This window comes from Oncorhynchus clarkii, chromosome 12, assembly GCF_045791955.1.
Source record: "Oncorhynchus clarkii lewisi isolate Uvic-CL-2024 chromosome 12, UVic_Ocla_1.0, whole genome shotgun sequence".
In the NCBI taxonomy this organism is placed as follows: Eukaryota; Metazoa; Chordata; class Actinopteri; order Salmoniformes; family Salmonidae; genus Oncorhynchus; species Oncorhynchus clarkii.
Genome location: NC_092158.1, coordinates 78,462,669 through 78,481,468, shown reverse-complemented (window position 1 = coordinate 78,481,468; position 18,800 = coordinate 78,462,669). Strand labels below are relative to the sequence as shown.

Below are 18,800 nucleotides of genomic sequence, written 5' to 3'. Positions count from 1 at the left end.
ATTCTAATGTATATCTGATATAAGTAGGGTGAGTTTTACCAGTGTACTAGATATAGGTTAGATTTTGACGTGAGGTTTAAAATATATATATATACATGTTTTGCTATTTACATTTTTATTAGGGTGTTGATTTACCATTGTTAAAATGGAAGGTGTTGGGAGAGGGAGGGGTTTCCTGTCATTTAATATGTCACCATCTGTTGGTAGGGGTTCAGCCAAAATTCCAGTTACTTCTACACCTATGCCCAAACTGGAGGGTTTTGATGATAGGTTACCCATGGACACGCCCAAGGATGTGTATGAAAGAGTTTTGCCAAATACAGGGAGTGGGGAGGTCTCCATGGATTTGATAGCAGACATAGTACAGCAGATTGGTCATTCCATTGGGGAGAACATTGCCTCCTGTTTGGAGTCAAAGGCAATTGTTGGACATGTTGGGGACAATGTTATGGGGAGTGTATGCAGCTCGAGGGGTATGGATGTGTCAGGCCTGAACCTGGTATTGAAGTCTGATATCAGGGAACCGGTGTACTTTCGGGGGGATGGCTCTGAAAAGTGCACAGTGCATGAGTGGGAGGATATGGTAAGGGTTTACATGCGTAAGAGGGGCGTGTCTGTGATGGACCAAGCAGTTGAGGTTATGGGCAGGCTTATGGGAAGGGCCCGCGATGTTGTTAAAGTTGGCATACGCAGCAATCCCTCCATTGATTTATCTAAAGGTCAGAGTCCCATCTTTGACATACTGAAACAACATTTTAGTGACACTGTTTTTTCAAGCATGCCCCTTGCTGACTTTTATGCCACATTACCTCTGACTGATGAACAACCATTTGAATATTGGCTCAGACTGAACAGGGCTATGGAGGTTGCTGAAGATTGTCTAAAGAGACAGGGAAAAAGTGTTGAAGACCCATCTCGTGAGCTCACAGTCATGTTTATCAGACATTGCCCTAATGCTGAACTGTCGCTTATCTTTAAGTGCAAGCCATTACAGCAGTGGACTGCTGCAGATGTTCATGAGAGGCTGGATGAATACAGGAGGGAGCGGAGGTACTCTCACTTATCTAAGTTGACCACAGCCATCGCAACAATGAAGCAGGAAGTTGGTGCTGTCATGCCGATCACCATGCCTGCTGTGAGAACCCACATGGAAGTACCCAATACGTTGCCTTACCCAGCCCAGACTATTCAGGGCTCAGCTGAGCCGATGGAACGTATCCTTGCCATGCTGGAGCGTGTGCTGGAGCAGAGGCCACAACAGTCTGACCATAAGTTCCAAAAAGGGAATAGGAGCAAAGTGAAGTCTAATGGGCCATGTAACGTGTGCGGGGATGCTGGACATGATACTTACTTTCACTGCAGGGCCAATCACCTCTGCTTTCTTTGTCATGTAGCTGGCCACACACGCTCTCAGTGCCCCAAGGTCACAGCTCTGAGCACAGCTGGTGGAGTCCCTACAGTAATCACTGCTCAGCTTCCGGAAAACTAGTAGGCCTGCATGTAGAAGGGGAGAGTGTTGGGCCTTTTGTAGAGTCCCCATCAGTGAGAGCTGTTGATTTGGAGTCTGTATATAAAAGTGTTTGTGACGAAATGGAGACTGAGAAGAGTATCATAATGCAGAACACACAGAGACTTACCCCGTATGATGATTTATTCTATGCCAAGGTGTTAATAGGAGGAGAAGTAGAAGTGAGAGCTATGCTTGACAGTGGATCCATGGCTTGTACCTTGAGCTCTAGGGTCTTACCTGAGCTGTTGCATGCAGGAGTGTTGAAAAGTCCATCATTGAGTCCTACAGAGGTAGTCTTGGTTGGTTGTGGTGGGTTGAAGACGAGGCCTTTGGGAGTATGTGAGCTGGAGATGGAGGTGTACGGATGTAGAGTTGCTGTGCCTACACTGGTGGTGGAAGGCCAGAGTGATGACCTCATCTTGGGCAGCAATCTCCTAAAGCACTTGATTCGCCACCTGAAGACGGATGGAGATCTCTGGAAGAGGGTTTATACTCCTGTGTGTGACGGGGGTGAGGAGAGCAAGCTAATCGATATGATGGCTAATGTGGAGAGATGGAAAGACAGTGAAGTACCTGACAAAGTTGGAACTGTGAGACTAAAAGGGGCTGTGACTCTAGAGCCTATGCAGGAGCACTTAGTCTGGGGCAGACTAGGAAACACTCAGAATCTATCAGCTGGCAGTGCTGTTGTCATTGAGCCCAGCAGTTCAAGGTCAACACCAAGGTCAATACTGGTAGGGAGGACAGTAGCTCTATTGCGGGGGGGTGGGTGGCTCCCTGTTAGAGTGATAAACCCTTCTCAGAAGACAGTGACATTGAGACGAAACGCCACTTTAGCCGATGTCTTTCCTTGCATGGCTCTAGAGGACTTTGACTGTTCGTGTGTGAATGATGATTCATCAGCAGCTTTCCAGCAGCAAGTGCAGAGAACGGCTGATATACTCACTGACTGCCAAGATGACTTGACACTGACTGACGGTTCCAGCCAACTTCACGATACTGACGGACCTGACAGTTCAAGCGATCCTGAGGTCTTACGTGACTTAGGTTTGACTGATATTGATGTCTCCTCCTGTCAAGCGTCTCCTGCTGGTAAGAAGAAACTCATCCAGCTCATAGCTGAGTACCAGTCTATTTTTCCAGGCACAAGTTGGATTGTGGAAAAGCTTCCGGATGTCTTCACCGCATTCAACTGAGTGATGAGAAACCCTTTCGGATGCCCTACAGACGCCTTTCACCAAATAATTATGAGAAGCTCAAACAAGCATTGAATGAGATGGAAGAACGTGATATCATAAGGAAGTCAAGTAGTGAGTTCGCCTCTCCCCTTGTCCTTGAATGGAAGAAGTCTGGAGACCTGAGACTCTGTACTGATTTTCGTTTGCTCAATGCTCGCACCATCAAAGACGCCCACCCACTCCCTCACCAGGCTGACGCGCTGGCTGCGTTAGGTGGAAATGCCTTTTTCTCGACAATGGACCTCACCTCTGGCTACTACAATGTAGAAGTGCATGAGGATGACCGGAGATTCACAGCTTTTACGTCGCCATTTGGATTGTACGAATACAATCGAATGCCACAGGGGTTATGTAATAGTCCGGCAACCTTTATGAGGATGATGCTAAACATCTTTGGGGATCAGAACTTTCTTAGCCTGCTGTGTTACCTTGACGATGTCTTGGTCTATGCGCCCACTGAAGATCTGGCTATACAGCGCCTGGAAATGGTTTTTGAGCGTCTCAAGGCTCACAACCTGAAGTTGGCGCCAAAAAAAATGTAACTTTCTGCAGAGGTCTGTGAAGTTTCTGGGGCAAATCATTAGTGCGGATGGTGTAGCTACAGACCCTGAGAAGGTGAGGGCCATTACAGGAGTAACAGAAGCTGATCTGATGAAAGATGGCACTGACATTCCATCTCAGAAGAAATTAAGGTCATTCCTTGGGATGGTGGTGTATTATCAACAGTTCATTGAAGGTTGCTCGACCATTGCAAAGCCTCTCTTTGGATTGACTACTGGACACAAGGCTCCACGCTGGAAAAAGAAGCGAAGCTCACCTGTCAGGAAGTTGACGGCTGCCGACTGGACAACAGAATGCAGACAGGCCTTATTCCAGCTAAAGCAAGCCTTACTGCTCCAGGTTTTGTTGGCCCACCCCAACTTCGAAAAACCATTTCTACTCTCGGTGGATGCATCCAGCAATGGCTTAGGTGCTGTGCTATCTCAGGTGCAGGAACCGGGAACTACAGCGAGACCTATAGCCTTCGCGAGCAAGTCCCTCAGTTATGCACAGTCGAGGTATCCTGCGCACAGGCTCGAGTTCTTTGCCATGAAATGGGCTATCTGTGACAAGTTCCACCACTGGCTACGGGGACAGCAGTTCACGGTATGGACGGATAATAATCCCTTGACATTCTGACCAAAGCAAAGCTTGATGCTTGTGAACAGAGATGGGTCGCCAAGCTGGCACCGTACGAGTTTGACATCAAGTACATCCCTGGAAAAATAAATGTTGTTGCAGATGCTTTGAGCAGAGAGCCCTTCGTACGACCCAGTGCACTCCATCGCCTGACAAGGGTTCCGTACGAGACCTTACTAGCTGAAGCCGACGCTGTGCGCACAGACAGAGTGCAAGATGTGTTTCGCTGGTCCAGCCACCCCTTTGACAAAGCCTCTGACTTCAACGAAGTGGTCATTAGCTGTCAGGCTACTGTTGACCCCCCATCTGGTGCTTTATCAAGACATGAAGTTGCAGCTGTTCTTCATTCACACAGGTGCTGGGTGGGGGAAGTGGGCTCACATGCACTGCTGTTGCCACAGCTCCCACAGGCTGTTATGCCATCAGAGCAGACCGATGTCAATGTTCTGCCACACGACCTACTGATGAGTAAGCAGCGTGATGACAACGTGATCAGCAAAGTCATCTTCTTTGTGGAGAGGGGGAGAAGACCATCCCGGAGAGAGCGTGCCCATGAGAGTGTTGAGGTTTTGTGTCTTCTCAGAAGTTGGGACAAGTTGACCATGAAGATGGGTGTACTGTATCGTGTTTCGAAGAATGTGGTTACAAAGAGGAAAATGTATCTGTATGTGGTTCCAGCCTCCATGAAAGCAATGGTGTTGAAGGGTGTCCATGATGAAGCTGGCCACCAGGGCCAACAGAGAACAGTCTACCTGACAAGACAGAGGTTCTTCTGGCATGGCCTGGAGAGGGAGGTAAAAGCTTATGTGAAGTGCTGCAGGAGATGCGTGGTGAGCAAGACTCCTGATCCGGAAGCAAGAGCTCCTCTTGAGAGCATAATAACAACTGAGCCTCTTGAACTAGTGTGCATAGACTTCTGGTCTGCAGAAGATTCTTCAAACAAATCCTTGGATGTGCTCGTTGTTACTGACCACTTTATCAAATTGGCTCATGCCTTCTTGTGTCCGAACCAGTCTGCTAAGTCAGTAGCTCATCAGTTGTGGAACAACTATTTCTGTGTCTATGGGATGCCTCGACGTATACACTCAGACCAGGGAGCCAACTTTGAGAGCGCTTTAATAGCCGAACTGTTGAGTGTTGCAGGCGTTCAGAAGTCTCACACCACGCCGTACCATCCGATGGGGAACGGGTCCTGCGAAAGGATGAATAGGACTTTGGGAAATAAGATCCGGGCCCTGCCAACGAGAGCAAAGCACAGATGGCCTCAGGCGCTGAAGTCCCTTACGTTTGCATACAATTGTACAATCCACGAGACCACAGGCTTTTCCCCTTTCCTGCTAATGTTTGGGAGGACGCCAAGACTGCCTGTTGACATAGTCTTTGGCTCTGTCATAGAGAACCCAGAAGTTGTCGACTATGACCAGTTTGTTCAGTCTTTGAGGAGAGATCTGAAAGAAGCCATGAATGCAGCACAGGCATCTGCAGCGAAGCAGTTGAAGAGGCATGCTGACCTTTATGACAGAAGAGTCAGAGGAGCACCAGTGGAGATTGGGGATCGAGTATTGCTGGCTAACAAGGGGGAGCGGGAAAAGCGGAAGCTCGCTGACCGTTGGGAGGATACTGTCTACCATGTCACTGGATTGAATGCTGACAGTCACACTTTTAAGATTCAGAACAGCTCCACTGGACGGGAGAAGACGGTACATCGCAACCTGATAATGCCAGTCAACTTTCTTCCTCTTCCCCATGCTGCTGTTGAGGAGGGAACAGACATGTCTGGATTAACAGAGTCTGAGGACATGAATGACAGCCTTGTGGTCTCAGCTGCCATGGACACTGCAGTGGATGATGGTGCTGAGTACAGAACCAGAGTTAGCTCTTGAAGGTTAAATATGTGAATAGAGGGTCAATGGTATTGACATCTTTTATTTGTTTTGCTTTTACATCATTGTGACCATGATTAGAGGTTGCAGGATGGTAATGTGACGGATATGATAAAGTCTCTTATGGTGGTTTATTTTATTACTTGGATGTTTTAAAGTCACAGAGTGTACTTAACATGTGACAGGCATGTTTACCTATGAGGGCTAAGGGGTTTGATCAACCGCTTTTCACTCTAATTCTCAAGGAGAATAGTCTAATGACTGGAATATTTAGTGACTGATTTAAAGCAGGGTCTGCATCCTTGATATACACAGCTTTACCTTTTAGTTTTCTCTATTAGGTAGTATATATATATATATTTTTTTCTTCTCTGGATTATTCTGTACATATGTTGAGTGTCTCTGTATCTGGTATGTTTGCACAGTGCCGTTTTGTATTTTTTGTTATTTTTCTTGGCAAGTGGAATTCAGTAGGGGGGAGTGTAACAGGGTTATATTGGTGATTCCCCTTGCCACTTTATTGTTAAGGTTTTGGTTTGAGTTTGTTTTGCCTTCACCTACTCAACATGGCATCTTATTGGCTGGTTTGCGTAGCTTGCTTACGAGGGGGGATGTTCCAGTTAGAATCGTCCCAGTGAACAAGCACCAAACCAGCGGTAAGTTGTTGGTTGCAAAGCACTGTACATCAAAAGTTATTTTTACACTCTCAAGTGATGATTTAAATGTACAATTTATATCAAATTGTTTGTAAATGTTATTCGAACATCACACATAAGATGCAGCGTTTTTTTTAGAATATTTGTTGTGCATTTTGTTGTAGAGAATTCCCGCCAGTATTAGCTAGCAACTTACTGTGTCTGGTGGGGGTTCATATATTTTGTACAGTGCGTGAGTGCAGAGTTGGAGGGTGAGACGTGCATTGCATGACGTGCAATTTTGTGTCGTTCTTATCAGGTACATTGTTAAAGATATTATATTGTATATTGTAATTGTATTATTTTGGTAACTAGCCCAGTGAACAAGCACCAAACCAGCGTGCGTGAGTGCAGAGTTGGAGGGTGAGACGTGCATTGCATGACGTGCAATTTTGTGTCGTTCTTATCAGAATAAAGCTACATGACTGGTGCTACATGTTGGAGTTCCGTGTCGATGACTGATTGTACACAACGCAAGACGAGTACTGTTACATGTGTGTGCATCCGTTTCAGCGTGTTTTTGGAGTTGAGTAAGAGTCGAATAAGTGGCGACTCATTTCGACTCCGATCACAGGAGTCGGAGTCGACTCCAAAAATCCTGAAGTCGCGCACCACTGGAACCGCGTTCATCAGGACAAAACCTTTTACCTTATTTTATTTAACCTTTAACTCGGCAAGTCAGTTAAGAACATATTCGTATTTACAATGACGGTCTACCAAAAGGCCTCCTGCGGGGACGGGCCCTGGGATTAAAAATACAAAATAAATACAATATAAATATAGGACAAAACAAACATAACAAGAGAGACAACACTACATAAAGGGAGACCTAAGACAACAACGCAGCAACACATGACAACACAGCATGGTCGCAGCACAAAACATGGTACAAACATTATTGGGCACAGACAACAGCACAAAGGGCAAGAAGGTAGAGAAGACATCACATCACACAAAGCAACCATCACTGTCAGTAAGTGTCCATGATTGAGTCTTTGAATGAAGAGCTTGAGATAAAACTGTCCAGTTTGAGTGTTTGTTGTAGCTTGTTCCAGTAAAGATTTTGGCCAACATTCAGATAGAAATGTATGATGTAGAACAAATATTTAGTGTATAGAATCAGGTCTGCTCTAGTCATGGCATTTCTATCTGCAACGTTTTTGTAATGAACATGGCCTCCTCACAGGAGGGTAAGGGTTACCCGTTTATCACCGGTTTTATTATGAGCCAATAGTATCTTGACATGTAGCATTTTAACCAATTGAATGATAATGCACATTAAGGGTCGATGAGGAAAGCAACGCCCCCTCCAATATCAGACCCGTCCCTTTCAATGAAAAGCACTGTCAATGTGTTTGCCACAGTCATATCACACACATTCATATCAGACAATAGTGAAATACCATAAAAACAAGGGTGTCATTAACTTGTTTGTAGATGTGTAGGCTATTATTAAAATACATTTTCATTGTTGCACACCTTGATTTAGGCCTAGGTGGTTTTACTATTATTTGTGTTGGGGAATTTTGTGTTCTTATTTATTTTAATTGTATCTAATTTATTGTATGTATTTATTTTCCTTAATGTCCTTGTCTCTTGTCCAATTTAGCTTTTAGTATTTGGCATCCCTGATATACAAAAAAGTGATTGCTGCTCTTAACATGTGAATAAGGACATTAGCCTTGTCATATTGCAGTTGCACCTTACACAACAGCAGCAAAGCTTGAGAATAGACATTCTCAAATCTTATGTTAGTCAAAAACTCAATCATGGCTTCTTGGCTGGAGAGTTGCTGGCTGGCTGCGTGACGTCTCACTGAGCCAGCTTAGAGGGTGAGGTCAGGTCTCTCAGTTTCTTTAAGCTCCGGAACCCAGTCTCACCTTCAAAGTCCCAGAGACTATTTTCCATGCTAGGAGGGAAGAAGGTTCCAGAGGAAAGTGTTTCGGGTGGGCCACAGAAAGGAGATGACCCTCCGCTGGTTGTTCACCCAACTTTGGAGACACCGTGTGATGGGTCTCCTGATGGCTTTGTGTGTCACCTTGTTACTCATGCTCCTGGCTACTCAGTCATTGCAGCATCCAAGGTAAGGGACAGTCTGTCTCTCTCTTTCTCCCCACACCATTATGCACTGTCTGTAGCTGTAGGTGGTGGTAAAACTAATAGATTTAACTCAGTGGTTATTGTGAAAATGTACCAGAGAAACACTACATATATTTGCGTAAATGCATTACAGATTCAAAAAAACTTTCAAATACAGAACTGATTAATGAGGAGTTCTTTGTCATGGCATACAGCTAAGCTGCATAAGTTCTGTTGAGACTTTATTTACCTAGATGTCTGTTGAAATCCTCTCTCTTTCCTATGTCGAAAGCCACTATGGTGGGCACAAGGGCCATAAGGTGGAGGAGAAGGGAGCACTTTCCGACAATGCTCCTCCAAACACCCCCGTCCCATCTCACACTGCCCCTAACAGGAGGAAGGAGGTTCAGACACCCAATCTGCAGCATCAAAGAGATCCCAATGGGGACATCTTTATGAGGACAAGGAGGAGCCCTCCACCTGTAGCTTTCCTCAAAACACACAAGACTGGAAGCAGCACTGTCCAGAATCTGATGTTCCGCCTTGGGGAGAAGGAGAACCTCACTTTCGCCTTCCCCTATTACGCATACCAGTTCAGCTACCCAGATAGGTATGGGCACGACTACTATCTCCTGTAAGATACGGTTGGTTACCTCTATTCATCTGATGAGTAGATATGTTCTATTGCAATGTTCAAATGATCAAATATACTGTCAGGTCTCTGGTACATTTGGAGCCCCGCCATTTGGTGGATATTAACTGCAGATAACTTTCACTGCTTTAACATGTTTAACCTTCCTTATGGCTCCAGGTTCCGAGCAGACTTTGTAGATGAGCTGCCACCGGGTTCCTCTCAGTTCGACATGCTCTGCAGCCACATGCGGCTGGACCTGGGACAGCTGAAACAGGTGATGCCCAAGAACACTATCTACATCACCCTGCTGCGTGATCCTCTACAGACCTTTGAGTCCGTTTTCAGCTACTACACTTCCACTGTACCTGCCTTCACTCTAGCCAAAAAGGCAGCTGACACAGCTAACAGGAAGTCAGCCCTCTCAGTCTTCCTGGAGGCCCCAGAGTCCTACTGGGACCCTACAGAACCTGGGAATGGCCTAGCCAGGAACCCTATGAGCTTTGACCTGGGCCTCAGCAGCCAAGAGTGGAACGCATCCTGGCCCATGGAGCTGACTCAGCTGGAGGAGGCCTTCCAGCTGGTAATGATTGCTGAGCACTTTGATGAGTCTCTGGTTCTCCTGGGGGCTCTGCTGCAGCTGGAGCCTGAGGAGCTGGCCTATGTGCACCTGAATGTCCGCGCCCCCTCGGACATCACCCCGATAGAGGAGGACACCAAGGCCAGGCTCTGGGCCTGGAACAGTCTGGATGTGCTGCTCTACAACTTATTTCTGCAGGTGTTCTGGGAGAAAGCTGAGCAGTATGGCCTGGGGAGACTGAAAAGGGAGGTGACCCTACTGAGGGCCTCCACACAGAGGCTCAGACAGAAGTGTGTGGCCAGAGGAGGAGTGCCCCCTGGTGAGCTGGAGGACCTGGTCAGGCCCTGGCAGACCGACACAGTCACCATCCTGGGATACAAGGTACGAGGGAACCTGACTCTGCAGGAAGAGGGGCTCTGTGTGCGACTAGTGCTGCCTGAGCTACAGTACCACTCTCACCTGTATTTCCAGCAGTATGGCCATGACATGAGGTCCATACCTACAGACTAATGTGCAGCACTTTCCCTTTTAGATACTACACTGCTCAGAATTTCTGCTTTTGATGCATTTTTCCAATAAACCAGAAATACTAACATTGTTAGGTCTCTCTCCAAATGTATTTTTAAATGTGGATCTTGTTAAAATACTATAACGACCTTAATTCAACTCCTAGAGACCTAACCAAGAGATGAAGCTAAAAAAGGCATAGTTCAGCCATAATCTGAGAGGAAGTGGCATAGCTCTCTACTAGAAGCTTGAGGACATTATTTTAGCTATAATCATTACATTTTTCAGTAAAATGTTCAGATTTTTTGGGGTGGGGAGAAAATTGAAGAGGGGTATCAAACAAGTGTATTTATCAAGCCCTTTTTACATCAGGTCACAAAGTGCTATACAGAAACCCTGCCTAAAACCCCAAATAACAAACAATGTAGAAGCACTGCAGGGTATCCGTTAAACATGTATTTCAAATTTGTATGGCCTAAACTAAAATCAGTCTGATGAAGTTGGAGTGATTTTTTTTACTGAGCTTTTATTGAGTGCATTGTGCCACTAATTTTCCATGCAAAAAATATTCATTCCAAAAACAGGGCAAATGCAACCCTATATTGCTCAGAATGTGCCTCTTCATTGAAAGTATTATTTTATACTCTCCTCACTGAACCACAGAAAACCAACACATCTCTAAGAAGACAAATTGATTCCTTCACCAGTTCCATGTGCACGTCACAAGGTCTAAGGAATCCACTTTCCTAATCCATTCACAGAGCAGACATCCTGTCACATGATGTCAAACAGCAGCTCAGAGCCCAGATTGTCCAGCATTAGACTCAATACAAAGTAGTTCAACAAAACGTTGTAGTGGAGAGGACTATGGGATGAGCAGCCTATCTACACAATGATGAAATAGGGTCAGTTAGTGTCTTTCAGCCAGGCATAGAGTCACCCATGACTTCATGTAGAATAATAAACAATGAAGTTGAAGGCAGGTTATTTAATGTAAGAACCTCAAAACCATACTGATATCAAAACCTTAAAATTAAAAACAATTATACAAAAACCTTCATTTAAAAAATATTGTTACATTCATAAAAACACATCCCCTTAAATCAAATAATTAGCCCAAACGAATAAATACACAAGAATAGTGTCATTGGCCTGTTCTATTCAGCAACACCTCACCCAGCCTGGTTATTGCCTGTGGAGGTTGGGGATAAAGGCTAATGCTGGAGCATGTGCCCCGTCAGTAGCTGCCACTGATAAAGCTCAGTTCAGTAACTGTGTGTATGAGTTGGTATGTGAATTATGTTCCCTGCTGGCCACATTCAGTCAGTCTGTTCACAGCACCCTTAGCAGAGTGGCCAACAACCGGATGTTCCAGTTTTCAGGGATACAGCTAATTCAACCTAGCTTAGAACTTTTATACCTGCTACGTTAATTCACAATAACACAAACTCATCCATGCTGTTGCTGTTATTGGTCCTTCGCAGCCTCGCCTTGTCCTTGGTCAGGATGTGGGTGATAGAGTTTGGGGGTGCATCACTCTCATCCTCCTGTCCCTGACCCTCTGCAATGGTGAAGATGGGGTACTTTTCTGTTGATGATGAGAGAGCCTGGGGAAGAGAGATGAATGAGAGAACCATCTCTAGAAGAGCTCTTATTTTTCCCCTCATCTCAATTTAACCATTAACCAATGACTGTATTACAGACATACTGTAAAAGCAATAATGTACTTGGCTCCCTCCTTGCAACTAAAACATGTTCTGCACCAGTTATATAGCATACTCTTCATATATGCATATTTGATCTCAAGAGTAAACAACAGCATCTTGTCCATGGTTCAAATTCATAGCCAGACATGGACACCACAAGTAAAATGAAGTTGCTCACATGCACAGGATACCAGGTGTAAACGGTACAGTGAAATGCATACTTGCAAGCTTTCCTCAACAGTGCAATACCCATTTATAAAAAGAATACACAATAAGTATTAAAGTAGTAACAAAATAACAATTTTTATGTTTGGAATTTTTATGTTTGGAAATATATACACAAAAATAATACACAGTATAGCGTAGATAAATAGTAGCAGCAATAGTGCATGTGTGTGTGCCCCCCACATACCGTGCTAACAGTTGAACACAGTAACTCAAATTCCTTCTGGCTCTTGGCATAGAAGCCTATAGTGCAGCTGGGATCCATGCGACTGAAGGAGATCTTCCTGGGACACTTACAGTGAAACGACTGCAGGGGGAGTGGAGAGGAGAAGAAGGCCCCATTAAGGCGAGAGATGGTGGCGTCAGGGTAGCCCAGTTTCTAGACCGAGATTTTATCTTGATTGTATCACGAAAGTGTGGCCAACAGGCACAGACAGGTCGGTAAATAAGTGGCTTAGTGTTACACTGCTAGACCGAGATACAATCTTGGTCTAAGAGCTGGGCTAGTGTCGTGGATATAGAATAATGTATAGGGTTTGCAAACAACACAGACAGCCAAACTAGAAAGAGAGCGCCTTCCATTACCTCTAAGGGGAAGTTATCCTGTGTGATATCTACTGTGGACTGGCTGTAGTGGGGGTCCAAGTACAGCAGCTGTTCGTCTAGCACAGGAGACATGAGCATGGTCAGAGTGAGGGTACAAGGAAGGTACAATTACAGAATGACAACAGGAAGACCATACACCTACCTTGGTACCCAACGAAGAACAGAGAGTGCTTGGGTTTGCCACCAATGATTCCAATGCAGCATTCTAACCTCAGGAGATTCTATGGAAAGAAAAACACAATAATGGTTTACCAATCTCTCACTGTGTTCTGTGGTTGTCAGTGTCTGTGTGCATGTCTCTAGCATGTTACTTTGACTTGACACATACTTTGACACATTTGATGTAGGTGGTGTTGAGGACTTCTCCTCCCAGGCGCACAGGGACCAGGATGATGACAGACTTCCAGGCTGGACTGGGTCCTGTGGAGCCCTCAGATAGAGGTCTCTCACACAGCCTAACCACATCATCTATGTACACTATACAGGGACCACATAATGATACAACCTATTACTATAGTCTGATGGGCACCCTGCCAAATAGTGAGAATGAAATAACAAGGGAACACTCACCAGTGCAGTCCTGTGCTACATACACTGTCAGATTGGACACCTCTGCTGATGCTGCGTCAACAGCCTTACTAAAACAGACACCCCACATCACTAAGGGAAGATGTATTGTATGGAATGCAGATGGCTGGGAGGGGCAGGTTTAGCTTCTAAGTTCTCACCGAAGAATGTGTGCTACGATGGAGGGGCCGTACCAGTCCCCTGCCTTCTTCCCTGCGCTTGTGCCCTGTTCCACCAGCTGGTGCAGCCCGAACGGGGCGATGGGATGGTCCCCAAACCAGGACACCACCCGTCTGTGAGTGACCTCAGTCCGGCTCTCCAGGAAGGACACTATGCTCTTCCTCCTTCCCTTCTTAGTCACCTCTGGACCCAAGGAGCGAGACTCCTGTACCCCCATGTCATCTTTGGACACATGGTTGGCAGAGAGCCAGGTCCAGCCTGGCAACAATAGAGAGACAAGGTACAAGGCTAAGTAGTGATAAACTGTAGTAGTGTGTTACTCAGGAGATACTTTGAGATGCTGCTGGAAACATGTACCTGTATGTATGTATATATGTGTGTGTCTCCCACGTGCACAAGTGTGTTTTGTCTTTTACCTGGCGGCAGCAGGTGTAGCAGCAGCCCCTGTGCCAGCAGCATCTGTCCACTGCGCAGCATGCAGCCCCACCCACTGTCTGTGGTCAGAGAGGAACCATCCAGCTGTGGGAAGCCCCGCCTGTACGTCAGCCACAGCAGAGTGGCAAAGGCCTTGCGAAAGCACTCCCTCTCCACTGACAAAACCAAGAACAGACACTGGCCTTGAATATAGAATTTTCTCAAATCCAGTTACATACCAGTTTACCATTAGGTGTGGGTCTTTTTAAAAAGGTGGAGTTACGCAACCAACAGAACATCTCTCACCTCCATGACTGAGCAGATAAGACTGTCCAAGCATGGTCAGAGGAGAGGTTTTGCTGAAGCGGGCCTTTGACTTGAACGACCAGCCTGGATGGGCAAAGGAAAACAAACTATAAAATGACAAGCAATAAGTGACTGGTCACTGTTAGGTCAAAATGGTTTTAGGCACACATACCATATTTGACATTGTTCCATGCCGACACCAACTTGGACTTGAGTCTGCCTCTCTCCTCAGGTTCCTCTGGGTCATCCCGGCTCCCATCAGAGCCCTGAGTTCCCAGAGACATGGTGGAAAGGTGGAACCAATCATCTGGAGGGTCACCCTCAGGGCTCTGGCCCTCACAGGGAGAACTGGGGTTCATGACTACTGTGCTTGTCCAACTGTTTGGAGTCTGGAGGTCGTTTCCTTATTGCCATATCAACCTGAGAGTGGACACACCATTGAGTATTCAGCTAAGAAGAAACCTTGATTACCATCAGGGACAAAGCTCAGATGTAAGCTGAGAGATATTGGCTGCACAGAACATAGTAGTAGCTTATACTAAGTCTTCTCTCCAGGAAGTAGCTACAAACGTATGTTAAACTGCATCACATGTTAATAATTCCCCTCAGTGAGTTAGACTGAGGGAACGTGACTAGCTTGTGATGACAGTAGGAATTTCAGACATGGGTTTCTTTCAAATAGATAGACTAGAATGTTGTTGCTAGAAGATACCAACCCTACGTTTAGGCTTGTTTACATTGAGCTCGAATCGCAATCATGGTTAAATTAAGACAATGGGGAGCCAGTGCGAGATATGGGTCGGAATATAAATCCCAATGTAGGGATGGGATATGTATTATTACTAACATACGCTAGCTAGCATGAGGATGAAAAGGGCAGTTTTCCGGGAAAACTAGCAGTATTTAAATCTTCTCGATGCATCAATGTGGATAAAGCTAAAACTTGGAGTACAGTGACATCACCCATCCCTGCATTGAGGTATGTTTTCTGAGCCATTTCTCCAGCTAGCTCCACAGTGTTTTAATGTAATCATGATTGTGTTCCGACCCCAGTACAGCTCAGTTTAAACAATTGTAACGGTAGGGTCAGTATCTTCTGGAAAATAATTGTGGAGCAGCACTTTCTTTTCAGCAGACACTGAAAATGCAGTTACTCACACAGTAGAGCTCCATCTGCCTTCACATGTAGCTAGTATCCAACTGTTTAATATACACTGAAAGATTTTATAGCTGGCTAGTCTACAGCGCATTCGGAAAGTATTCAGACCCCTTGACTTTTTCAACATTGTTACGTTACAGCCTTATTCTAAACTGGATTCAATATCCCCCCCTCATCATTATAAACACAATACCCCATAATGACAAACCAAAAACAGGTTGACATTTTTGCAAAAAAAATTTAAAAAAAAATAAAAAAATATATATATATATATGTGTAGAAAAGGCCCATGGAGTTGGTGGAATAATCCTTTAAATCATTGCCATTTAATCAGCTGGGCCAGGGGCGCTTTAATTAGGTCAGGTGGAAATGTCCGACAGATCTCAACTCCATAAAAGGAGGAAATTGCCATCGCCTGATCTCGCTGCTTTCTCTTCCTTAACTCCATCTGATCCAGAAGTTCTGTGCGTCCATGAATCCACGTAAGTCGACCAACTCTTACCTTTCATCTGAATTATCTGTGGCGATCGGGAGAGTGGGCCATTCAGTTATTGTTTATAGTTATTACCGTGGAGCGCGGCTTGGAGCGCACGCTTCAAACATATTGTGTAATGTGAATTGTCAATGATCACGGCCCTACGGATCCTCATAGGCCAATTATGCAATCGATATGGTTCATATGTATTGAAATTAATTATATGTACACATGAAGACAATTGAAAGAGTGAAATGAGAAACGTCATTGTTTGCTAACTGATTGACTTTGATGGGGATTATAGATTGTATAACCAACCATTCACTGTTTGTATTCTTTCATGATTTATGATAAATAGTTAGGAGACTAAATGACTCGCGGATGATTACTATTGACTTAATGAACTGAACTGTTGAACTCCCTAACTTATGTTAATAATGAATGATCTGATTTGATCTTTGATTATGAATTTGATTGGATACATGTTATTTGTTTCCTTTGTGATGCAGCACAGACTACTCAGTAAATATGCCACTTTATGGTTAAAGGAATTCCTGCCTCAGTCTCATCCATTCCTCTGTCACCTGACCACCTTCACTGTCAGTCATCCTACCTGTCCAGCTACCTACACAGATTCCACTAATCTTTCAATATATATGTATATATGTATGTATGTATATATGTATATGTATATATACACACACACACTAATTATCCCATTTACATAGGTATTCCCTTGACTTAGTACTTTGTTGAAGCACCTTTGGCAGAAATTAAAGCCTCAAGTCTTCTTGGGTGTGACACTACAAGCTTGGCAACCCTGTATTTGGGGAGTTTCTCCCATTCTTCTCTGCGGATCCTCCCAAGCTCTGTCAGCTTGGATGGGGAGCGTTGCTCCACAGCTATTTACAGGTCTCTCCAGAGATGTTCAAATCGGGTTTAAGTCCGGCCTCTGGCTGGGCCATTCAAGGACATTGTCTCGAAGCCGCTCCTGCGTTGTCTTGGCTGTGTGCTTAGGGTCATTGTCCTGTTGGAAGGTGACCCTTCACCCCAGTCTGAGGGCCTGAGTGCTCTGGAGCAGGATTTCATCAAGGATCTCTCTGTACTTTGCTTTCCTTTCCTTCCTTCATCTTTCCTTGATCCTGACTAGTCTCCCAGTCCCTGCCGCTGAAAAACACCCCCACAGCATGATGCTGCCACTACTATGCTTCACCGTAGGGATGGTTACAGGTTTCCTCCAGACGTGACACTTGGCATTCAGGCCAAAGAGTTCAATCTTGGTTTCATCAGACCAGAGAATCTTGTTTCTCATGGTAAGAGTCCTTTAGATGCCTTTTGGCAAACTCCAACCGGGCTATCATGTGCCTTTTACTGAGGAGCGGCTCCGGTTTGGCCACTCTACCATAAAGGCCTGATTGGTGGAGTGCTGCAGAGATGGTTGTCCATCTGGAAGATTCTCCCATCGCCACAGAAGAACTCTGGAGTTCTGTCAGTGACCATCGGGTTCTTGGTCACCACTCTAACCAAGGCCCTTCTCCCCCGATTGCTCAGTTTGGCCCTGGCGGCAAGCTCTAGGAAGAGTCTTGTTGGTTCCAAACTTCTTCCATTTAAGAATGATGGAGGCCACTGTGTTCTTGGACCATCAATGCTACAAATGTTTTGGTAGTCTTCCCCAGATCTGTGCCTCAACACAATCCTGTCTCGGAGCTCTACGGACAACTCCTTCAACCTCATGGCTTAGTTTTTGCTGACATGCACTGTCAACTGTGGGACCTTATATAGACAAGTGTGTGCCTTCCCAAATCATGTCTAAATAAATTGATATTTACCACAGGTGGACTCCAATCCAGTTGAAGAAACATCTCAAGGATGATCAATGGAAGCAGGATGCACCTGAGCTCAATTTAGAGTCTCATAGTAAAGGGTCTGAATATTTATGTAAATAAGGTATTTTATTTTTAATACATTTGCAAGCATTTCGAAAAACCTGTTTTCACTGTCATTATTGGGTATTGTGTGTAGCTTGATGAGGAAGCTCATTTTATTTAATCAATTTTAGAATAAGGCTGTAACGTAACAATGTGGAAAACGTCAAGGGGTCTAAATACTTCCGAATACACTGTATATCAGTAACGTTAGCGAGCTAACAATCTGTGTGATACGGTGTGTGATAAGTCAGCACCTGAATTGTTTAACGTAAGTAATAATATTCGTGTTGACAACCAGCTAACATTAGTGACACGCCTAGGGTTCAGGTAACTAACTACATGTCTCAACATTACAGATGAATAGTTAACATTTTTTTCCAACACATTGGCAAGCACGTTGGTATTCATTTGTCACTGGCGTGCTTCTTGCCGGCTGAATGTGTTCCAACGTTGCATTGTAAAAATATAGCTAACAAAAATATTGTATATTGCTTTCAAATCTTAAGCGAACTCAATGCAGGCTGAATGACTTGCTAGTGAATGAGCTAATAACTAATTGACAGCGGGTTAACCAGCTAGCCAACGACATCCATGTCTTTATTATATTCTGTAAACAAGCTAACATTAGCTGTTCTCTCCTGAGCTCTTTATAGTTGGTCGATAATTTGTCCTCTTACCTTTATTTACATATCTGTCATCTTGTATGTTTCACTTACAAACTAACGTTACTGTCAACAAAATAAGCGTCGGAATTGGAAATGCCTTTCAAGAACAAGTTATCCCATGATTAGCTAGCGGCCCGACTTCCTGTTTGTCTACTTGGCAATCGGTCAAGTGATTGGTCAATAAAGGACCAGCGTTTCATTTACCCTATGCATTTACCCCCATTTATTTACTCCGTCCACAGCGGCGTGTTCAGCATGACGTAACGT

At 44.8% G+C, this 18,800-nt stretch overlaps 2 protein-coding genes across 2 annotated transcripts; one reads left to right on the top strand and one right to left on the bottom strand.

Annotated features, from left to right (window-relative positions):
• The first annotated feature begins 8,454 nt into the window (after window positions 1–8,454).
• Window positions 8,455–10,305, top strand: LOC139422553 (galactose-3-O-sulfotransferase 2-like). The gene is made up of 3 exons (XM_071173703.1): window positions 8,455–8,588; window positions 8,877–9,194; window positions 9,396–10,305. Exons 1-3 carry the CDS (start codon window positions 8,470–8,472, stop codon window positions 10,303–10,305), a joined length of 1,347 nt encoding a protein of 448 aa, XP_071029804.1. The 5' UTR covers window positions 8,455–8,469.
• Window positions 10,306–10,392: 87 nt separating this feature from the next.
• On the bottom strand, window positions 10,393–18,685 carry LOC139421397 (cysteine protease atg4da-like). The gene is made up of 11 exons (XM_071172256.1): window positions 18,546–18,685; window positions 14,479–14,726; window positions 14,307–14,390; window positions 14,003–14,176; window positions 13,568–13,844; window positions 13,410–13,477; window positions 13,168–13,316; window positions 12,982–13,060; window positions 12,819–12,895; window positions 12,421–12,540; window positions 10,393–11,909 (listed from the first exon to the last, which is right to left on the bottom strand). The coding sequence occupies exons 2-11, from the start codon at window positions 14,663–14,665 to the stop codon at window positions 11,736–11,738; spliced, it is 1,389 nt and encodes a 462-aa protein (XP_071028357.1). The 5' UTR covers window positions 14,666–14,726; window positions 18,546–18,685; the 3' UTR covers window positions 10,393–11,735.
• Between the last annotated feature and the right edge of the window lie 115 nt (window positions 18,686–18,800).

Coding starts and splice junctions, on each gene's coding strand:
- LOC139422553 (XM_071173703.1), top strand. CDS start 8,470: ATGACCCTCCGCTGGTTGTTCACCCAACTTTGGAGACACCGTGTGATG. Junction 8,589..8,876: donor CAGTCATTGCAGCATCCAAG/GTAAGGGACAGT, acceptor CTATGTCGAAAG/CCACTATGGTGGGCACAAGG. Junction 9,195..9,395: donor CAGTTCAGCTACCCAGATAG/GTATGGGCACGA, acceptor TTATGGCTCCAG/GTTCCGAGCAGACTTTGTAG.
- LOC139421397 (XM_071172256.1), bottom strand. CDS start 14,665: ATGAACCCCAGTTCTCCCTGTGAGGGCCAGAGCCCTGAGGGTGACCCT. Junction 14,177..14,306: donor TTATCTGCTCAGTCATGGAG/GTGAGAGATGTT, acceptor TGGTTTTGTCAG/TGGAGAGGGAGTGCTTTCGC. Junction 12,896..12,981: donor GTTCTTCGTTGGGTACCAAG/GTAGGTGTATGG, acceptor CTCCTGTGCTAG/ACGAACAGCTGCTGTACTTG.